The sequence below is a fragment of the Augochlora pura genome, chromosome 9, assembly GCF_028453695.1.
Source record: "Augochlora pura isolate Apur16 chromosome 9, APUR_v2.2.1, whole genome shotgun sequence".
In the NCBI taxonomy this organism is placed as follows: domain Eukaryota; kingdom Metazoa; phylum Arthropoda; class Insecta; order Hymenoptera; family Halictidae; genus Augochlora; species Augochlora pura.
The window spans coordinates 12,785,797-12,808,463 of NC_135780.1; the positions used below are offsets into that span (position 1 = coordinate 12,785,797).

Here is a 22,667-nt window from a genome sequence, read left to right on the forward strand (position 1 = left end):
CCCCCCCTTGCCCGCGGTAAAAAGTTGATAAATCCGTTCGATTCCTCGAACGAGCTCCATTTTTCATCGTTGCCACGTCGCCGGCCCTTTCGCGGAGGGCCGTGTACTCGCCTCGGTATTTACGAGGCTGTCAGATTGCAGCGCGAAATCGAATTACAATTTATATTACACCCGGGCGTTGCTCATTCCGGTCCGGACCTTACACGCGAGATCGACCCGCGCGGGGGGGGCAAGGGAGGCAGGCAGGGAGGGAGGGAGGGAGGACGGACCAAAAGAAACGGAAATGGAAATGCGAGCCGCCGCCGCCGCGCCTCACGGTTTCCGCGCTTTAATCAAACACGGTAATTCGATCTGCATCGCGGACGAAAGATCTTCGATTTCGATGCTAATTTCGGGGAACGGCTCGTCGTTGCGACTTATCCGAGAAATTAGATGCGGACACTCGGCCGAGCACGGTAATCTACATGTTCCATTGGCTGGCCACGCGAGGAACGCGCCCCCCGATGCCTCGTCGTTGCTTCAATCTCTTGGGCTCGGGGCACTGTGGAAAGTTTTGAAGACGTTGAGACGGAAGGAAGGACTGAAAAAGGTGGTAAAATATATCTAGGATGTCGATAATTGTTCGGGAATGTAATAAACAATTTCCCCGTTGAAATCGCTAAATAAACTATTAGAATTATGAATTTGTTATGGGAGTAATTAATTATTAAACACTATTAGAACTATAAATTGAACTTTAATCAGAACTTTAAATATGTAAAGAAAGGTATAAAATACGTCCTTTTCATTTAAGATATTTCAGGTAACTAACACCGAATCAATTCAACAAAAACAATAACGATCAGAAGAGATTCAATAAACCATCGCATGCCTTCACATCTTAAACATATTCGGTGGTATATAATGATTTTATTGATTTTTGCATTTCAATTTATTTGTTGAAATTCAACATAAATAAATAGGGAGAAACCGGTCCAAACTCCGGGCACTTGGTTCTGGCGTTAAAATAGCGCAACGATAATTTCGAGAGCGGCGACTGTATTAAACTGGCTGAACCAACGAGGAAGACGAATTCGAATATTTCAGCAAGGAGCGCGGAACTTTTCGAGAATATGGTTGGCTCGTCGGAATTTTGCAAAATGGCCGCCGCGTCGCAAGTTCTCCCCATCGAGCGTGCAGCAACAGCTTCCGAATTTCAGGGCGTTTGTTACGTGTCCACTCGAGAGTTTTACTCCTGGCGAAGTTCCTTCCGGCTGGGGCACGTTCGACAGCTTTTTCGAAACTTTCCGAATAACGAGCGATTCTCTCCCCGGTTCAAGTTTTTCCCGCGATCTTCCGAGAGATCTTCGCGGAACGACCGGCGTGCTTTTCTTCCACCGTAGGAGGGAGGGGAGGAGAAAATCCGGCCACTACGTCGAACTTCGTCTCGTCATCGAACCGGCCCCCGGGAATCATTATTTCCCCGGAATTTTTCCAGCGCGTCAAACGGCGTATAGAAGCGCGCGCGCGGAAAATATTCAAACGTACGGAGCAGCCGCGCGGCCATCCAATAAATATCACAGCGGCTGTGCTGTGCTTTTAGAGATATTCGTTTCCATCGGGATCGACGTTTGCTCCGAGCGAAAAAATGGGAATGCAAATAGCGGCGCTGATTTCGCGGGCTCTCTCGCCTTCGTTTCAGCACTGTTCTATTAATTTTCCTCTTCGGTGGCCGTTGAAACGGGGAGAATAAGAACGCGCCGGAGTTCGTTGGTTTTCTCGAACAACGACAGCCATTCGGAACCGCTCGGTTAACCGATTCGAACACGGCTGAATGCCGGCGAAACTGAAATTTATCAAGTCGAAGCTGACTTCAAAGTATTTCTGTTAGAAAATACTGAAATTCGCCTGGTCGTATATAACTAAATAAATACCATCGTCGTATCGACGAGGCTTTGAGAGAGCAAAGGGTTGGAAATGTGCGCGAGCACCGTCGGGGAAGCCTTACCTCGGACAAGATCCATGGACGCGAAGCTACGGTCGCCGGCAAACAAACAGAATCCAGTGGGAAGCACAACCGAGCGAAAAAACGTCCCGAAAACAGCGTCCTTGTTCCGGGAATGGCCCGCGTCGCCGGAAACCGGCACGGAAAACCTACAAATCCCGGCGGAGCGGCCGCGAAGCCGAATATCCGCTGGAAAATAACAACAACAATAATAACGGGGGCGGGGGTGGGGGGGGAAGACGGGCACGATCCGAAAACCGGTAAAAACAAGCCGAAAACAAAAGGAGGAGGAAGAAAAAGGACTCGAGACGGGAAGAGAGGAGCCGAGCCGCGAGGAGAGGAGAGGAGAGGAGAGAGACGAGAGACGAGGGGGCATCGCCGCGGAGTTACATAGAAATTTCCGCGGCGTGTGCGCAGAGGGAAACGCGTACACGCCTCGTGCTATCGTACACCGTTTCGAGTGTGTGCGTGGCACCGTCCTGTGTGCGTGAGCACGTCTGTGTGCGTGCGTGCGCGTGTGCAACGTTGCCCCCCGCGCACACACGGTTCATTCATTCATTGTCAAACACGCGTCGGCCTCGTATGCGTTCGCACGACCGAGCCATCGAGAGCAAAGTGGCGAGGGGGTGGCTGGGGGGAGGAAGAGGGGGGAGGAGGAGGAGGAGGAGAGGAGGGAGAGCGCGCAGAGAGAGGAGAGTGCGAGCAGAGGAGAGGACGCCGAGCGAGAAGGGAGACAGCTTTTCAACGCGTCAGCCGGAAAGGAGAATGAGGTTGCGGCAGAGTTCTCATTCTCTCGTGATATATCGCCCTCCTCTCTCCCTTCTCGTCCCGTTCTCTCTCTGTACAGAATTCTCCTCGGTGCCGCTCCCCCCTCGCAACCCCGAGCCCGTCGAGCCGCGCTCCCGCGCGCGCCGTCATCTTTCCTCCCGTGTCCTCTCCCTTTCTCTCTTTCCCTCTGTCACGCCACCCTTCCTCTCTCTCTCTCTCTCTCTCTCTCTTTCTCTCTCCTTCCGATTCTCGGTCCTCGTCCGTTCCGCGATATACCAGTCGATTCTGTTTTCTGGTTTTTCGATCACGCCCCACGATTTTACTCTGCAGCCGAGCGCGCGCCGCCTCGCCGTACGCTCCTGCCTCGCTACTTGCACCGAGCGCGCGTCCCCCCCGCCGCCGATGCTGCTGCTGCTGCTGTCTGCAAACCAGCAAGTCGTCATCCTTATTTAACATCCCGACTGCCGCGTCATTCTTATACGGAGCATAATTTCATCAGCATCCGCGCGGACCGTGGCAAGTTTGAAAAAGTGCTCCACAGACTTCTTTTCTTCGGTTTGAAACTTTGCTCGAACATAGGTAAACGTTGACCGAATTAAAAGTAAAACTTCCTGACGAGATTTGCACATTCTGTCGGCCCCTTTCGCCGGAAACCTCTTCAATTTAACTTTACAATTTTTAGTTTATAACGACCGTTTCTATTTTTCTGTATAAGTAATGTTACGGGGTTGCCAGCGACCAGGAATGAAAATCTTAATATTTATATTATAATATATATAATATATAATTGTAATATTACGGTAAATAGGATACTTTGGGTCGCAGCCATTTCCAAGTGTCGCTAATTTGCTGACTGCGAGCGATCTTTCGTTTCGGAAAGGATACTTCATTGTAACCGAATCCCCGGTCGTCGTCCGACGAGTCGACCGCGATTCCGCAGGCGATCTGTTTTCTGACTTTCGATGACGGCGCCCAGCTCTCGATTTTACCCGCTGTCTCCTGAATTTACCGGCGTGGCGCGCCGAGATTAGAATATTGATGGGAACCGCCCTCGGGGGCATTCCGGCACGGCCCGCACGGAGTCCTTTGAGAACGCCGGAAGTGAAATTGTTGGCTGCCCCGAGGAGAGGAGGAGAACGATGTCCCGAGGAATCCCGTCGACGAATCGCCAAGATGTTGCCGTGGAGAGAAAGAGAGAGAGAGAGAGAGAGAGAGAGAGAATGAGAGGGCGCCCCCGTGACATGGAGCAATTGCCAGACCCCGACGATTTTGCGGGTTTGGCGGTCGAGGTTGTCGAAACGGACGAAATGACGGGCTGCGGGGATGGCTGATGGAGGGCTTTGCACGGTTTTGGGCTCGAGGAATTTTCGCTTACGCGGTCAGCGCCGGTGACGCACTTTGGCGTCGCGCCTCCATCCACCGGCATTCGCGGCTCTTTCAACCTTTACTTTGATCCGACGTTGGAGACATTACGGTGACGGTGGAATTTGTTGGAAGAGGGATCGGTGGATGAGCAAACATGATCCCTTGTAATTAGCGGGGCTCGATTTATACCGTGATATTAAGTCGAAAGTTCTAGGAAGATCGACGATGGCATAGCACACGCCCGCGTGCAATACTCTCGCGCTGTAAACATTACGAAAATTCTGCAAAAATTAATCATGGTGTTTTCGGGTATGCACTTGAATCCTACAAAGTTTATCAGTATTATTATTATTATTATTATTATGTTTAGCTTAATTTATTCTTCCGTTATCTTAAATTCATTCCTATTAATTGTCCTTTTATCTCCGTGGAAACATATTATCTGCAATCGCTTGGCAATTCGGGAGAGTAGATCAGAGTCTCCCCCGGAGATCACGAAGACGATGGTTGTCGTAGTAGTCCGCCACAATAGGGAAGATCGAACCGCGCTGAGAATCCAGCTAAGGTCGTGAAGAGGCCCGCTATCGTCCCGTTCGTCAGGGTGGAAAGTGCTCTAGATTAACAGGAGGACTGGATAGCCAAGAAGGTTAATACTCGACAGTTTAACCATGACACGGCGATGACAGAAGCCCGGTGGTAATCGTTCGAGACCGTGCAAACTCTTTCGAGGGAGCTAAGGCAATTACCGGGTTCCGCGATAACGTCAGCGCTAAACGGTGAAAACGGTCGAAAAATAAATTCGTTTACCGTGTCGACTGTTAGAGAAACAACGGATCCTCGGTTTTAATAACCGGTGGCCCCGGAGAAATTGGCCGGCGGAATCCACCGCAAGCACAGGAAAAGTCAATTCCTCGACCGCGGGGTAATGCTACGGTCTCGCGTACTCTCTCGCGTGTGTGTCTGGCGCGCTCTAGAATCCGAGAATCCTTCCCGCGAACAATTAGAGCCGATGTCTCGGCTGGCGCTACCTGTCGAGCGGGTTGACGAGCCAATAAAGTGGGCCTCGAGGCCTTGGGGAGAGAAATGAGAGACAGGGGGGCGAGAGAGAGAGAGAGAGAGAGAGAGAGGGGACGACGACGACAAAGAGCAGAAGAGAGGGAGAGAGCAGCGTCGCGACGCGGCGTGCAGAGACTGGCCGGAGACGAGGCAAAAATTAAGTCACGCTACCAGTTCTCCGCGGGGCACGAAAAGGGCGTCGCGCAGAACCAGAAAGAAGGAGAGAGACAGAGATAGATAGAGAGAGAGAGAGAAGAGACACGGCGGACGAACACGCGACAACGGGACAACGAAAGTTTGTCGTGGAATAATAGCTCCGGGACGAATCCGAACAATTTTTCCGCGGCGGCGGAGAAATAATCCCAGGCTTCATTTCTTTTTTTCACTACCCCCTCTCCCTCTCTTTTTTTTTTAATTACAATTTACGCCGGTCCCCGAGAGACGCGAGCAATTTCCACGCGCGCTTCCCTCGCCGCCGGAATCGACCGAAAGACTCCTTTCTCTTTCTCTCTCTCTCTCTTTCTCTCTCCGTCCTTGTTAGAAGCCTTTCCGCTGCGGGAACGCCGCGGAAAAGAGCATTTTTCATCGGGGACACGTGTAGTTTTCGGTTGGTCTATGATACACCGCGATTCCGAGGGTCGAGAAACGCCAGCGGAATTGATCGTTGAACCTGCTCGGCTCTCGGCGAGGCAGCAGGGGGGTTTCTCTGTCTCGAAGACGCGGCGGATGGCTTCTGTTTCTCGGGGAACGACGCGGCGGCGGTGTGTCTTAATAAAGAGGACAATGGCGAAAGGGAACGGTTTCGTAATAGGTTGTAAAAGGGTTCGCTAATGGATTCATCAGGCTGCCCCCGGAGCGGCAGACACTCGATAGCTTGATCTATTTCGAGAGATCGGTGAGACTAGAGACGATCGAAAGGGAGAACCTTTCGCGTAATGGAGACCCTTCGCGTCGTAGCCCCGTTGGTTAGACGCTGCCTCGATGGACGCTCGTCCCTATCCCTTCCAACGGTCGTCGAGGATCCCCGCTCGTTAGAAGACTCCGAGCAGCAATTAACATTCCTTGGAACAGCTACTAGCTGTCTGCGTTTGTATTATTTAATCGAGTCCCCCGGGGACATTAGGATCTCCACCGCTGCTCTTCGACGCTGGTTAGGACACACTGGCGAATTAGCGCTAATTTTTGCCTCGTCGCGAACGCGAGATCGCTCCGCTGAATAACATTCGGAGACTCTGCGGAATTTTTTCTAACTATACTCATTTCAGCCAGTTAACCGTGGAATTTAATATCAAAAGATCGCACACAGGGTTGCGGAATTAAAAACAAGCAACGACGTTTATACACGTCGAACGCGCTTAACTGGTTGAAACAATTCTTCAGCAACGATTAATTCACAGAAAACTGTAGAGACATACGAATGAAAATTATATTACCGATTCCTACGAAGATCGATGGTAACTATCGAATTATGAAATGGGTCACTCGGTGACCTGCGGGCGATCGGCTGCCGACCGCCTGTTCCAGAATCCACGGAGACACGGAATTCGATGCCGAGGCTTCCGGTCAACTTTCCGCAGCGATTCTCCTCCGTGGCATCCAAGGAGAAAATCGTCTCGCGGGCTCTGCGTAAACACAGACGTCGGTGTGTGAATGGAGGGGGGGAAAAAAAAAAGAAGGGATTAACCCGGACACTACTCGAGAAACCCGCGCAATCCAATTAAACGGGATGCAAACTAAAAGCATTGTACGGGTCGGCCTGGTATCGGGGTTTGCACGAAGGTCGTCTGGTCACGGCACCGATCCGGGAACGCATTGTTGGACGGGTCTCAGCGTTCGCAGTAGAGCGTGATGTTCGTCGTGATAGAGAGAGAGGAGTAGGGGGGATAGAGAGAAGAGAGTTTCCCGTTGAAAACCCGGGCGGCGCGCCGCTTCTTTATCGGTGGACGGAGCGAACCTGTCGATTGATTTCCCGCGCCTATTAAAACGCCACGGAACCGTGGACGCCGGATGCATGCCGGGCGTCGCTATCTTCAGACCGCGGGAACCACCGGCGACGCCCGACTATCGAGAAATGCGTCCAACTATCGGGTTCGCGCGGCCCATCGATCTCGGAATAGTTTGCGGGACGTGGGGGATTGATTGATGGTATCGTCCAGTACCAACTCAATCCCAGTTTTCGACGGGGACGGTCGAGCCCGTGGCTCCTTCGCCGACGATTTCTCGCGAGAATCGACCGTGCACCTGTATACTTGTCGTCCCCATCGCCCTGTCGAATTTAGCAAAGTCGAGAGATCGACAGGGCTTCGTACTAGATACACAGCCAGAGTCATTGCAGAGCTTCTCGTAACAATAATTTTTCGAATGCAACAATTCGACCACAGAGAAACCTATCGCGTTTGCAAAGTTTTACGCGTGCATCGACAGCAGTCTCCGACCTACGTGTCCATATATCGTGACATAGCCGTGGATCGCGGCTCGATCCAGGCCGAGAATCTCGCGAAATAGATTCCCCGATCGAGTCTCATCTTCGACAGCTGTCCGACCGGCCGACACGGTTGTTCCTCTCGCCACGTTTGAAACGTGAATAATTAATTCTCGAGGAACGTGGTTAGCAGTTCGGTCTTTGAGCGGGCAGATTGAAAACCCGCGGATAAACGGAGATTTCTACAGGTTTCATTTTCTGAAAGCGAGGGTCGCAGCCCCCGTGGATATTCGAAGGGGTCGTTCGGCGCAGTGAAAGGGGTGTTAAGGGGTGAATACGTTTCCAAGAGGCCGTGCGGTGCCGCGCGACGTCGAGAACTCGCCGCCGCCGTCGTCGCCGTCGCCGCCGCCGCCGCTCCCCGCGCGTCCCGTCGCCGTGCTCTCGCCTGTCCGTTATGCAACCGTGTATACCGCTCGGGTCTCGAAAATCGATCGTAACGAGGCAAATGCCAACAATTTCGTGCAGGGCTCTTAAAGTGCAGGCGGAGCGGTCGATCGATGGACCTTGACTAACAGCCACGAAAACTCGATAATTCGAGGCACGTGCAGGGCTGTGCCTTCTGTGTGCCACTGCCTCGCCATGCCTCGCCTCGCGGCGCGGCGTCGAATGAATCGGTCGTTCGTCGATTTAAACCGTCGCCGTTTCGGAGTTTCCGCTCGAAACCGGAGACGAATGACCTCGTGGAAAAGTTTCCGCCAAGAGTGACTTTCTACGCGGAGGGATTCTCGTTCTGCGGAGAACGAGGAAGAGGAAGAAGAAGAAGAAGCGGAAGTGGAAGTGGGAGGAAGAAGGGGAGGAAGAGGCGCAGGAGGATTACAAAGTTGGCCGTAACGAATGGCCTGGGGGATGGATCACCCTCGGGGAGCAATTTCACCCGCGGCTCGCGCCGATATCGCGGATATATAATCGGTATCATCATCATCATCATCATCATCGCCGCCGCCGCCGCCCGTCCTCCGCCGCGCGCGGCCGCTCGTCTCCGCGAGTGCCTCTCGAGCGTTCCTCGCCGATTTGATCGATGTCCCGCAAGCTGGGAATACTCTTTTCACTCGGCATCCGACGGCCCACTTTTCCGACCGGCGAATTAATTACGTTCTAATGGGAGTTTTGGAGGACCGGCCGTATTGCGTCTCGATGGATCACCGACCGTCCGCCTCCTCCCGATTATTACCTGTCCTACCTTGGACCACCGGAGACCTTCGGAAAATTTGAAACGCCGCTCTCGTCGCTCATTTGCGGTTAACTAGTCTTCTTTCAGCGTAATTGACGCTGCAACCTACAGACCATGAAAAACGACTGACTGACGCGTTCTACTTGAGAGGAATCGCGCGAGGCCGGAATTTAGAGCCGGCCGCCATTTTGTCATCACCGATTTTATGTCTTCATTGCGGAAATGGGAAGCAGAGGATACATTGAAACGATTGGAACATACTCGAATGTGATTTACGCTGTAACAAATGAACTGTCTTTGAAAGATTCTCGCAGAAAAAAAGATCGTGAAAATAAATTCTATGATACGTGGTATATATAGAATAGTCTATAGTATATACAAGCGAGAACAGCGACTTCCGGCGCTCTTCATCGCAGCCACGGATTACGATTCACAGTGTATTTGCAGCCGTGTACTCTCGCCAGCGATTCGAGCGGGTTGGCGCGTGACAAAGGGCAATGGACACCGCGAGACGGTAATTAGCGGATCCACGCGCGCCTCGGTTTTCGGCTCGCCGAGTTTTTCGGAAGTCGTTCGTTCCGGTTATCGCGCCACGGGATCGGCCACGGCGAGAAGCCGAGAGCACCGGCTCTCTCGCGCGCGCGATACATATTCATTAAAGTCGGCGCGCGTTCGTCCCGCGGCGTCGGCGGATTTCTAAACGGCCACGGTAATACGGTTTGTCCGGCTACTTCGCGGCGTTAAACAGGTTTCCGACTTCCTGAGACGCGGTTTCCACCCGGGGAAACGTTGTTAGTGCCCGGAGAACCGTGCGCGCGGAACGCCGCGGAAAGAAGTCGTACGGAATCGCGGCGAATCGATCCTGTCCCCGATACCTTTGCCGCGCTTTCGTTATGCTTTAATTTCCTTTGAAAATTCATCACGATTTCTGTACACAATTTAGAGCTGGGACGTTGAAGCATGGCGCATGATCGAGGAATAACCCCTTGCACTTCTTTCACGTTGATTAGTACTTATTTGTCGGTAATATTGTTCTTAATAGAACCAGATCATTTTCTAAACTTTAATTCTAGACTCTGATGAAGAATTCGATTTTATTTCTTTTGTAGCGATAATTAGATCTCTATGCGTTTCATGCGTTTATAGAAAAATATAAAATACCATGCACAGACGTTACGATTCCATTTGCCAGTAACCATCGAGAGCAATGGAAATAGATTCTTCTCGGTAATTTTTGCGATCGTTCAAAATAAATTCGAAGCTGTTCATAATAATTACACCATATTAAATTTCCCTCGTCGATAGCCGTCACGTGTCTCCCTCCCTCCAATTCCTGTTACAGCTTATACAGCCTATGCCATAGAATCCATCGTTCGGAGTTCCAACGAATTTCTAGGTCCGAACCCCAAGATTACGAGCCGGCGTTGCGCAACGTGTTCTGTACAGGATCGAAAGCTCGCAGCCGGATAAACGAGCCAATTAAAACGAGATCCCGGCGCCGGGTATAGAGGATCATTCGCGTTAAACGTGGAAACTTACGCGCAGGGGCAGCGATTTATCGGGCCGCCCCGTACCCGCGGAAAATTGATCGTTCAATTTTCCATCTCCCGCGGACTTTTGGGTCTCGCTAACGCGGGCCACGTGACGCACCGCCGTGTGTGCGCGCGTGTGTGTCCGCCGATCGCCGGCACCTGTCCGCGCGCCGGGCAACGCCGTCGTTTTAATGGCGGCGCCGGCGACTACGTTTTAAATGAATTTTCACACGCGCCGGGTTCCCATAAAGACTCTGCCCCCCTCCGCCCCCCCCTACGCCCCCACCCCTCCCTCTGCCACGCCGGCCGCTCTTGAAACTAATTAAGACCGTCGCTACTTTGGGCTAAGGGATGTGGTAATCTTGTTTCCCTAAGCGGAGATAAGTTAGACAACCCCCCTTTTAAGGGTTAACTTATATCCGGTCGACGACGTCCACGGCGTCGCGCGAATTAGAACGCGCGACCCGCGGAACTTGCCCGCAATTTACACATTTTACGCCGCGAAACCGTCCCCCTCCATCTCTTCGCGCGAAAGTTTATCCTTGAATCGCCTCGTTATAATGCTAATCCACCCCCGTGTTGCGTTTGTCGAGGCTCGGCCGATTTCCCGCGGATCTTTCGGGTTCTCTATCCCGTCGTCGCCGTCGCTCGAGCTTTTCACGTTCCGCCGTGGTTCACGGTCCCCGTCGACGAGGTCTTTGTGCCTGAACTTTCTAATTGCCGGTTATTTCTCGATTAAAGAGTTACGAGACCGATGGCCGACGTGATATTTTTTTTGAATAACGAAAGGAATATTGGAGTAACCGAGGGGATTAATAAGAGCGGAGTTACTTCGACTTTTTAAATGATAAATATTAATATTGAATTCTCTAACATCGATCATCTTCGCGAATTTTCCGAAAGAAACGAGCGCGGTAATTCAGGCGCGCTCAATAATTCGAGCGATATTCCGGAATTTTCCCGAAGCGACGACAACGATTTTCATTAAAATCACAGCGGCAGGAATAATGGCGCAACCCAGGCGGCGTCCGAATTCGCCTAAGCTACGTATTTATTTGACGAACACGCCTCGGCCACGGAATTGTCAGAGGTATGATAACGCGGGGGTTGCGTTATTTCCGCGGTATCGGTGCCGCGCCGCGCCGCTGGAACAACAAAGTGGCATCGAGCTGGAACTGGGCCGACCCGCGGTCGATTCGGCAACAACAAACGCGCCGGGGCTAATTAATTATTTAAACGGGGAATCGCGGACGAGCCGCGGGGGCACGGTCGCCCTATGGCGGACGGAAGATGGAAAGATATACCTCGATAGAAACAGCGACGCGGGTTCTCACGCGGCCGGGCCGGGCCGTTCGCGCCGCGTGTAATATATGCACTTGCGTAAGTTGCACGCGTTGCACCGAGCCGCGCCGTTGCACCGCGTTGCGCCGGACCGCGCGAATCTGGTCAGCCGGAGGTAAATGGCGGCCGCGTGAAACTTTGTGCCGCGGCAGGCGGGAGACATCAAAACTTTATGGAATTTCAATTTTCGACGCTTTGACCGCCGGCCCGATACAAATGGACCGCCCACGCGCGCGCGCGCCTTCCTCTTTTTTTTTCACAGGAATTTATCGTTCGCCGGTCCCGCGTTTCCTTCCCTTTCGTCCCTACGATGGCCGGATATTTTTCCACGATTTTTTCGAACGGCGGGAACGTGTCGCGATTGCTTAAAACTCGGGTCCCGCGGTGGTATCGTCGCGCATCGTATACGCGTACGTGCAGCGTAGTAATTCCAACAAGTGATAACGTTAAGAGACTGTGATTCAGCCGGCGTAACGAACCGGTGACTCATTTTCGCGGGCCAACGCCACGCTTCTGGACACGCCTGCATTCTTTCAAACGTGCTCATTCTTTCGCGAAGGTCCGTCGATTTTCAAGTACTATAATTACTTAATATTATCGCCGAGAAACCAGACGATCCGTCCGTTTCGTTTCGCCGAGTTAACCCTTTGCACTCGAGCGGCGCCATTAAAATTGTTATAACACGTTCCAAAATTATTTTTACAAATATCTGCCGAAGCATAGATTGAAAAAATTGTTGAAAGTATAACCGTTATATGAGTCACGAGACTCAATTTCACACGCATAGAATCAATTTTGTTATATAAGATGGAAATGCTAAAAGTCAGAAAAATGATTTTTGATTTGCAGTTGAAATGGCTTCGAGTGCAAAGGGTTAACACGTCCGGGGCCGTTCCTCTCCGTTCTCGAGATTTATATCTATTTCTAGAGTTTGCAACCTCCCGGCGTACGAGCATGATTCGACCAGACGGTAATAGAATCGAGCTTGAAATTTAATATACGCGTATTGTCGCTCTAATAATTCGATCAGCCGTTCGCAGTCGCCGTTCCTTGCGACGCGCTCGTTCTCCGCACAGGGGCGATGGAAACCGAGATGAAACGGATGTTCCGTCATCTTTGTACAATCGATTTGGTTTCCGATGTCGTCTTGCTGGAATTTCTCTAGCGTAAGTCGTGTCGTTGACGTTCCTCCCTTCCCGCCGCTTATCGAACCAGGAAAACGAAGATTATGCAACGATGTTTGCATCGCTCGTTAAAGAACGCCCGTAAAGCAATCGTCGAACGATGCAAACATTTGCGCACATGCTTAGCGAGCGACAATAAAGCCGGGGGAACAATGTCCTCGCCTGGACGCGTTTCCTCAGCTAACAACGTGTGCTATTCGCTCGACGAATCGCGTCTTTTCTTCAATTCACTCGATCGACGATATATATTATTCCAGAATTCATTTCCGATCATTTCATAATCGTCGAAGAATAGTCCCATGCGACGCGATATCTTATATCCCGCGAAAAGCAGGTTCTTAGCCGGTAGTTCCGTAGCAGGTAGTTTAGCCTCGACAAGGTGCGCTGTTCCGGTCCATCGGCCTCGGAGGGTGCTGAAAATAAAAAAATGGCCGAATGGATCTTGATCCACGGATCGGCGAGGGCCGCGCGATATCGGCCGCGGCGAAACGCATTGAAAACGCTCCGCTGAAAGCCCTCGAAGAAAGAGTCTTCGGATGCGGAATTCGCGAACAGAAGAGTCGTGGATGGTGGTGAGGGCGTAACAAGGCGGGAGGAGGAGGAGGAGCACGTGGAACGAGGGCGGAAGAGGAGCTGGAGGATCGCATTATCGTCAATGAGATTTCCGCGCGATCAAGGGGACGAGGAAAATGAAGAGGCGGGAGAGAGGGAGAGAGGGAGAGGGGTCGGGTGCGTTCCAGGGCACGCGTTCGACATTCCTGCTTTGAATGCGAATCCCCGCGCCGCCGCGGGGGAGGCAGCGGGAGTGCCGCGATGCGACGAGTGCGTGCGTTTATGCGCCTGTCGCCGATGAACCGGCCGACGAAAGACATTCCTGGCCGCAGGATGCGTCCGTCGATGCTGAATAAAATTGCGACACCTCTGCCCGAGGAGAGCAAAAAGGGTTCCTCCGGTTCCCGAGGCAACCCTCAACGTTTCCGGCCGCCGCGAACTCCTCTCCCCTTGCGATCCTCCGGCACTACTCCGGTCGGCTGCGGAAGACCCTGGGAAATTGATCGGCCGGGAAAAGATGAAAATCAAGCACAGGCTAACTCGATCGTATATTTATCTCGCGGGAGAATTAATATTTCAAGAACAGGAAAATAATATTTAGCGGCATCGTTTTATAGGAGACTAACCTTTCCAGAAGAGGATAAAATTGCCAATTAACCTGGCAACTGCGGTATTAACTGTCGTTCGACTGGTTTCACAATTTTTCTTCGCGGCGAGAAGAATTTCTTTCCACTTTCTCATTATTTGTTACGGCAAAATATTTTTCGATATATTATCCGTATTTAGGACGTTAGTTGAAGTTGATCTTATTAATTAACAGGTTCATATCTAATCTCTAATTTTAACAATACCGTAGACAATCTTTTTCAAGCAAACCATGCGTGTATTCTATGGATTAATCAATTTTTATGGTTGCCAACGAATTCTTTGTATAAGTTCCTTTATGTAGAGTCTCGCCGACAAAATATGGCGTCCAGAACTCCGCAATACGTTGCCGCGTGACAAAGTTACGCGCCATTCGAAGTCCCGAAGTGGCAGATTTTCCTGCGTCGGCGATTTACGCGTTTTCCGCAAGTTCCCCGCACGTTTTCCCGGCGAACGGGGCCATACTCTCGCGGTTCCCTCGTGGCACGACGGAGAAGACCGTTCGGATTCGGCGCCGTCGTTTTTCAGCGTTCCCTGATTCTCTTCTGGCGAGAAGCCGCCGACAAAAACGCGACTCGAATTCCCGGCGACTCGAACAGACGAACCGCCTCGAGTTCGGGATTTCCGTGGCGGGAGCTCGTTGATATTCCGTGGGACGGCGCGGCCGAAATTCGGGAAATTTCGGAAAACGCGCGGAGAATAGGCGGCGAAGTTCCCCCCATCCCTCCGGAGCGGATGAAGTCGTAACTGTGGACGAACTCGCGGAAACTGCGCGCGGCCCTAGAGAACGTTCCCGAAAGTAGCAGCCCTATGGATCTCTATTCGGCGTCGAATTCGGCGAGCGTGCACTCCCGCGGACCGCCTGGGAGCGTAACCGGAGCCTAACGCCGAATATCACCGAGCCACGAGGATCGAATCGATAAATTAAGCAAGCGGCGGATCCTCGGCGAAATTGAAAGCGAAGACGGTCCGCGGGCCCTCGCCGTTTTTCACCCGGAGCTCGAAAATTAATCTTCCGTGCAATTTGGCCGCGGCCCAGAAGCCTCCGCGACTCCGCGATCAATTTTGGTTCGCTGAAAAAATCGCCTCTCCCACACAGCCCCCCCGTGGAACGTTTATCTGTTCGAAAGTGCTCGGCCGCGGACGGAGAATCGTGGAAATTGAACCGGCCGAGTAAGACCAGGGGTTTATCTCTCTATATTTTTTATCTCTGTAGTAATAGTTTAGGTCGTCTTCTTTTGGAGCACACGTCGGCGAGATAGTCGCCTTAATTCAGTGGCTGGTAACGGAGTCGCCTATCACCTTTTGTATAATTTTTGTAGGTAAATTCGAATGATATTTAATGCTAAATTAAATTAAAAAGGGATCGCTGGACATTTTGACGATTTTCCACCGATGCTCCGCGACTTGGGGAGACGAAAAGTGCCGCTGGAAATTCGACCGGAAGGGAGCTGCGCAGGCCAAGCGCGGCGGAGTCTCGCGAGCGGAGGCGAGGCGAATAAAAATCTTACGGGCGAGGTGCAAAGAAACGCGAGACAAGTCGCGGCGGACGGCGTAGACGGCGAAATATTGATTCGCGGGGAATTTAATTTGCGCGAGATAGTCAAAGAGAGAGAGAGAGAGGGGGAGCGGGCGGGCGGGTTCGGCAGGATCGACCGGGCCATATTGGTGGAAATCAGCGTTTCGAGTTCGGGCGTCCCCGTTAATTAAGCGACGGTACAGGGGCTCCGATGCAGGCTAATATTTCCCCGGCACGGAATTGATTGTAAAAGGGGCTGGCGGGCGTTCGTCGAGCAATTTTTCATTTCGGAAGAACAGCGTCGCAGGCGTGAGAACGCTTTTGAGCTTTTCAGCGGGTCCGCGGCGGCAGCAGCCGAAAATCTGGGCCAACGTCGCCCGGAGCTTTGTCCCGTAATAGTCTCCGGCATATTAGATTTTTTACACGTCGGAACGAATTCGGATACCCCCTTCTTCTTCTTCTTCCTTTTTTTTTTCTTTTTTTTCTATCCCGCCGAATAACCCGCCGGCGAGAACCGTCTTTTCTGCGCGTGCATCTCTCCGGCCCGTAGACTCTCGCGGGGCTGATTTCCGTCGGAGATGGTTTTTCATCCGACCGACGGCGTGATATTTCGATAATCTACGCGGACTTAATTCTTCGCGATCGCTCCTGTTCTATTTTTCATTATGATGTTTAATCACGATTACTTGGACCGATCAACATGACTTCGTAATAAGCGATAAAAACAATTCGACGACGAGTTAGCGAGTGAATACAATTATTTAATTTAATTTAATTTTATTTTATTTATTCTGGGATTCTGCAATATTGCACTCGAGTCGATGGTAACCTGGACATTTTAGAAAACTATGCGATTTAGGAATTTTTCGAAAGATCTCCTCGGTTCGTTCTCGAGTTACCGATTTTTAATTCGCAAACAGTCGCAGACAGATCTGCGAGCGAGTGCCGACCGCGCCGGCACGATATTCCAACAATAATTCAACGCCCTCGGGGCCGGATTAATGCTGGAAAAAATGTCCGCCGACGAGGGGTTACAACGTTTAACTGAAAATTGAATTCCAGCATTGGGGACATTTTCTGCTCGAGGACCCCCTCGAACCGCCGTTCCCTTCGTGCTTGAAAAAAAAAAAGAAAAGTAAAGATGGTTCCCGCGATTTCAGGTAGACTCTCAGCGGTGCAAGTGCAGCGAGCAGAGTTCGTCGCACCTATAGAACTCCAGGTGTAACGAGCGAGAGAAATGGAGTGACAGAAAGAGAGAAAGAAAGAGAGAGAGATAGGGAGGGGGGGGGGCTCTCTCTTTCCGATTCTTCATTGAAATTATTAAGTGAGCTCGACGAGGCCAGCGGTCGAATTCAACGACCGAGAGAGAAAAAAATATCGCGACAATGGCAAACACGGGGAGCGCAAAATTTCCACTCGGCGAGACAGACGGGCAAGATGGGAAAAAGGGACGGTGAACACCGAGGGTATTTGTTTAAGTTATGGCACTCTTATTGCGCTTTCGACCTGGATTCGCGGCCCGGGGAACGAAGAAATCGATGTCACTGGTACGGAGAGCCGTGTTCTCTCATCGACGTTACCGGGAATTATTACACGGGGACGCGGCGGTTACGCGCCTTTTCGCCACCTCTTTAACCCTTTATCATCGGGAATCGTTCCCTCTCGTCTATCGGCCGTGTACCCGTACTGGAAAATCATGCTCGCACGATATTCGGGAAGCAGCAGACGCCGACCGTCCCGCTCCCAAATTTCCCCTGGTTTGTGGAACAATAGAGACCGTGTAGAACACTTGATATGGATTTTCTGGCTACACGCGCGTTAATCGATTTTCGGCGATGTTCGAATTTCGAACAACATGGCCAGCCCTCGGTGTAACCATATCATCGCGATAAAAGTCGGACCGTTTCCCAGCGATGTTCCTAACCGAAATCGAGGAATTGGGTTTTCCTCTATCTACCGGATACAGGGAGATTCGGTCTTCGACCGACCGAATCGCCCTCCGAGTGGAAATGTCACCGCCGCTGCGACGACGTAGACAAAATGCAAATGGCCGAGAGATAGATTACCGGTGGAAAGCAGTTTCCAAAAAAAAGATCACGCTGGGACACCCGGTTCGGGCACTTAACGCGAGGGTGATTAACGGCCGGCGACAACCGCACAGGCGAGCTTTAATATTCATTTTACACCGGGACAATCAATTCCGAGTTTCTGTTTCGATGTCCAGCCTTGGATTAGTTTTCGCATAGCGGGTGGCAAGGAAAGTTGACCGGGTTCCAGGGGGGGTTAGGGGGAGGGTAATTCCATACAGCAAGCGGCGAACAATTATGCGAGTCCTCTCGCAATAAGTGGAAACGGACAGCCGCCGGTCGGACGGAGAGAGAGAGAGAGAGAGAGAGAGCAACCGAATCCCTTTAGGAGACTGTGAAATTCCGAGGTGCTCTCGCTGCGCTAGCCGAATTCGTTAGCGAGCTTCTCCGTTGGATCTGTGTCATCCTTTTATGTTCCTAGTTCGGGCGTGTGCACAGGAGTATGCGCGCGCGCGCGTGTGTGGGCGAGGCAATCGAACCACACACGATAAAAGAGCGACGAGGCAGCAAATTAATTAAACTCTTCTGCTCGTTTTATATTTTAATGCCGTGATTACGGGAGGTGCCGGCGACGCGCCGCAGCCTCGCGCTAACTACGCGAAACTGATGAAATTAATTAACGTATCCCGCGAGCCGACTGAAAAAAGGGGATCGAGGACCACCGGGCGTTAATCAAAACTTCGCGGGAACCGCCTTTTTATCACGGCGCGGATGGAATTAGCGGTCGAGGAGGATTTCGAGCCGTTCGCGGATCCGTCGATTAAGAAACGGTTCCGTTTCTTTCGCCGACGAGAGATCTATTTCTTGCTTCTTCGTAGATTAGAAGCGCTCGTTTCCCGCGAATCGATCGCTCCAACATTTTTACTGATCCTTTGCTTGTCTTGTTTTGTTGCAGGAGACGCCTTCGACTGCTGAGCGGCAAGAGACGAAAAATCAGCTGGTATGTCAAATAATCAGCTGGTTGACTCCTGTCTGTAAGTGTCTTTCTCTCCTCGAACTCTCGAGAGACTCGTAACCGATTAACTATACATTCTTCTCCCTTTCTAAAGCAACCGAAAAAAAGCAACGTGAATCTCTTGGCTAGCTTTCGATGTTCACGCGTCTAACGTTCTTTCCTGTTTCAACTAACAAAAGGGTTCAAAAACTAACAAACGGGTTCAAAAACTAACAAACGGGTTCAAAAACTAACAAACGGGCTGAAAAACTAACAAAACGAACAGCTTCATTGGCATCGTCGAAGTCGGACGTACATTTGCGTCGTTTGACCGGGTTTAATCGTTGAAAAAGACAGTTACAATCTTCCGTTGTCGCACCGGGTTGCACGGTAGACACCTAGAGAGGCCACGCCCCCTGACCCTCCCACAGCCGACCTCCCCCGCAGTCCCCAATAACGCTGGCAAAAATTGTTAATGTCAGGCTGGTGAACCGTCGGATCGAGAAGCGACAGGAGCACAGCATTACGCGCACCGAGATCACGCAGAGGTGACTAACATGACCTAATCACGAGGTTAGTCATTCTGAATGCGAGTGTACAAATGATAGTCGTTCACTGGTCATCACTTAAGCAGCCACTTCCCCCCCACCTCGTTTCATTTTGCGATCATCGCCGGCGAGAACTCATCCAGCTGTATCGCCGATCTTTTCGCTGACGGATCCTCGGCTGCGCTCGACACGGGGAGGAGGGGCTTCCAGAAAATTCCGGTGCGCCATGGAACCCGCGGTTTTGGAACTCGCGGTGCTAAATTGATCTCTATCGTTGCTTCTTAAACCTTTCCATAAATTTTCATTCCTCTCACAATTTTTCACGGACTCCGAAACTTCCTTAGCCCCGCCCACCATTCCCTTATTCGTCTTGTTTCACTGCTAGCTCCTCCCACGAGTTCTCATTGGCGCTACAAACTATCTGGCTCCTCCCACTTTCTTTACATCTTCGCCAAACTTTAAGTTAACATGAAAAATTAATGATATTGCCACTGATCATTTAGATTTGATACAACGATAAGATTTTGACACTGTTCACGCGAATTGAACGCTTCTCGTAGACTTCTGGCGAAGAGTAGGTTCGCGTCGAGCGCACCGAGGGCCTAAATAGACCATGGCTAAAACGTACTGCTAAAAATCATCCACCGATCATTATCACCGAATTCTCGTTAGTTAACGGAACGTACACGTGACTCAGAATGAATAACTTCGGCCGCACTGGCAGCGTGTGTGTTGGTTTCTCGCATGCCTCCGAGTGGTGTTTGTTGGGGTGAGAGCGCGAGTGACCGTACGAACGTGTTGGTGCGCGTGGACAAGGGACACGAGTAGTTTAGCGCAATTAGAAGTATTCCTGGACGCTTTAGTAGGCCATTCGCGGCTCCTTCGTACTTTCGTTTATGCGTGTGCCATGTTTTTGCGTGTCGTAACGTAGTCGTCTCGTGGTTTCCGTATGCACGGTATATACATATATACATATATTTTCCGCGCGCGTGTGTTTCTTTCGTTGTTCCGCGCCGCCTACATTTTCTAGGGCATCCCAGATCATTCATCCGTACTTATCCGCTTTTTCTTTCCGCGCGAACATTGTTTTGCCTGTGCGTCGATTCTTGCTGCTCGACGAATCGATAAACCGTTGTTGCTCTCTGTTGTGCCGTAACCTTCGCGCGGCCCGTTCTCATGTACGATCGCGTGACCCCGATGCTTCTGTATTTTCAGACGCGTTCTCCAGGAAAAAGGACCCGACATGCCGCAATACACGTAAGTTATCGACCCCCGGCCCCGCCGACACAAATCGTTGATTGCCCGATGGCGCGGAACGCGCCGCTAATTGATCATTATTGCGGACGGTTCTTTTTTTCTTCCAGTGGACAGAGTGATGCAGATTACCACGGAAGTAACGGCCAGGCGGACACCCACTCGTTGCATTCGTCTCATTTGTCTGTCCAAGAGGATCCATTACTCATCCGGTCCCACAAGCAGCAGACTACTCAACAAGTAAGTCGCGCGCCCCGTTTTCCCAGATATCGGACCGTTCGATTCGGACCCGGCAATTATTCCCTGTTCCCCACGAAATCTTCCGTTTGATCTTCGCGGGCCTCGTTCCACGTCAAAGCTTTGCGCCACCCGTCGAACAACGAAACACTTTCCAGCATTTCCTCTATGAACTCGCTTCCCGTGCCGATCGTAACTCCCCTCCTTCCATCGAAACCACGCCTCTCCCCTCCGGACCCCACCCACAGAATAGTAAAACGACTGCCTCATTTTACCTAGAACCGGGGGTTACGTTCTAAACAAACTTCTGCTACAGACGTTTGCACGCTACGCCCGCTAAATATTTTGCCATGTTAGAAAAAGCAATTTCGCGGGCCACGCCCAGCCGAGGCCACGCCCCCCGGGCGGCACATGGTCACGCCGCCGCTGTAACCGCCTGTTTGATTCCGTTCCAGGTGACAAGCGTGTCGAAAGTAGTGCGCGAAGTATCACACATGGAGCCGGACCCAGGAGCGGTCAGCTACATGTCGGTGCCATTGATGTCCCAGGACTATCAGCACGCGGACCCGCGGTACCCGACGGACTCGTACATGGTCGGGTACGAGCACTATGAACCGTTCATCGGGTATCCGCCCCAGCCGGGGTATCCGGGCATCTACATACCGCGCTCGCATTCCCCTCACAGTCCTCATAGTCCTTCGGAGCACAGTCGTGCATCGCCACCGCACGGTAACTACCTTACATCTTCATCGGTGCGACACGAGCACCGAATTTAGTATCGTCGTTACGACCTCCGCCGCAAAAACCGTACAGCTTCTAATGAAACTCTGGCGAGAGTAGCTACGAGAAATAGACGCGGCGGCGGTGTCGCGGTTGCTCAGCGTCAGCGTTCTCGCTGCGCGCGAGTGAAATTTCCGAAATTGGTCGTAGCGATGGTACACGGGATTCCTGATCGAGCGCGTGACCGTTTCTTGTTCTTTTTCTTTGAAGAATACCTGCGCAAAGCGGCGCCATACGTGGATACCGGGTACAACGACATCGATCCAGGCCTGAATCCAGCTTTAACGGATCATTATCGTATCACTCCTAGTCCAGGCGGCCCCGGGGATCAGTATGGTACGTACGAGGATGAAAAACAAAAAAAGGAAGCGAGAACGACACGGTGTTCACCCCGCCGTGCGAAAATCGGCCGCGTGTCGGCCCGCGTTCGATTTTTTGGTAACGGGTCACGCGGCGTCGATCCCGCCAGGGTCCTATAATGAGACATTCAGCTATCATGTTGCAGCGCGGCCACGGCTATTTGTCTGCTCGTGGTCACCGGGCAGAGCATAATTCACTTTAATTATCTCTCTATGCCTGACGTTCGTTTGTTATTTTGTGTTCCCTCTAGATCAAATCAGCAACTCTTGGAATATGGATGACTCTGGCGAACCCTCTCAGCATCCTCATGGTAGGGTCACATCAATAATTTATTTAAAATTTTTTTTTTCTCGCTCTTGCTCTATCCTCCTCTCTATCATAGTCTCGCGCTCTGCGTCCGCTATTCGCGCGAGTTTCATTCTCTCTCTAGCTTGGTTTCTCGGTTCCCCCGCCTAGCCCCCACCCCCGTCGTTCAGCATTGTCACGTTGACCTCGTTCAGACATCATCTTCCCCTCACCCCGTCCATATTCCATGGATAATATGAGTGAATTATGCGTTTCACGTCTACGGCCAAGTATCAAGGATCATGACCGCAGTCCGATCGAGTCCTCGGCTAATTATTGGTCCGCCGAACGAGTTTTTCTCCTATCAACGACCGCAGTGATTCTGCGGTTCTTCGGTGTCGCGCGGCACAGGGTATTAAAGACGGCATTCGGAATCCCGGTAACGCGCGCAACAGAAATACACTTTGACGTCGATCAATATTGCAAACTCGACGGAATATTTTATAGATTCGATGAATAGGGGGGAGGCTGTGTTCGGTTAATTAATCGTTCGTGTTTAAAAGGGGGCATTACCGTTTCGCAA

The 22,667-nt window shown here is 51.5% G+C and overlaps 1 protein-coding gene across 13 annotated transcripts in view; it reads left to right on the forward strand.

Annotated features, from left to right (window-relative positions):
• P120ctn (adherens junction protein p120) overlaps positions 1 to 22,667 on the forward strand; it is a 42,634-nt gene that overhangs the window by 9,579 nt on the left and 10,388 nt on the right. For 5 of the 13 annotated variants that reach the window (XM_078190087.1, XM_078190099.1, XM_078190088.1 and 2 more), the window contains exons 2-8: positions 18,582 to 18,660; positions 19,103 to 19,168; positions 20,384 to 20,425; positions 20,533 to 20,662; positions 21,115 to 21,388; positions 21,650 to 21,775; positions 22,050 to 22,109. In XM_078190087.1, coding sequence (XP_078046213.1) covers positions 18,629 to 18,660; positions 19,103 to 19,168; positions 20,384 to 20,425; positions 20,533 to 20,662; positions 21,115 to 21,388; positions 21,650 to 21,775; positions 22,050 to 22,109 — 730 coding nt within the window. In that variant the 5' untranslated portion in view covers positions 18,582 to 18,628. Of the gene's footprint in view, positions 1 to 18,581; positions 18,661 to 19,102; positions 19,194 to 20,383; positions 20,426 to 20,532; positions 20,663 to 21,114; positions 21,389 to 21,649; positions 21,776 to 22,049; positions 22,110 to 22,667 lie in introns of all 13 variants that reach the window. The other 8 variants (XM_078190095.1, XM_078190096.1, XM_078190098.1 and 5 more) reach the window with 8 other exon arrangements.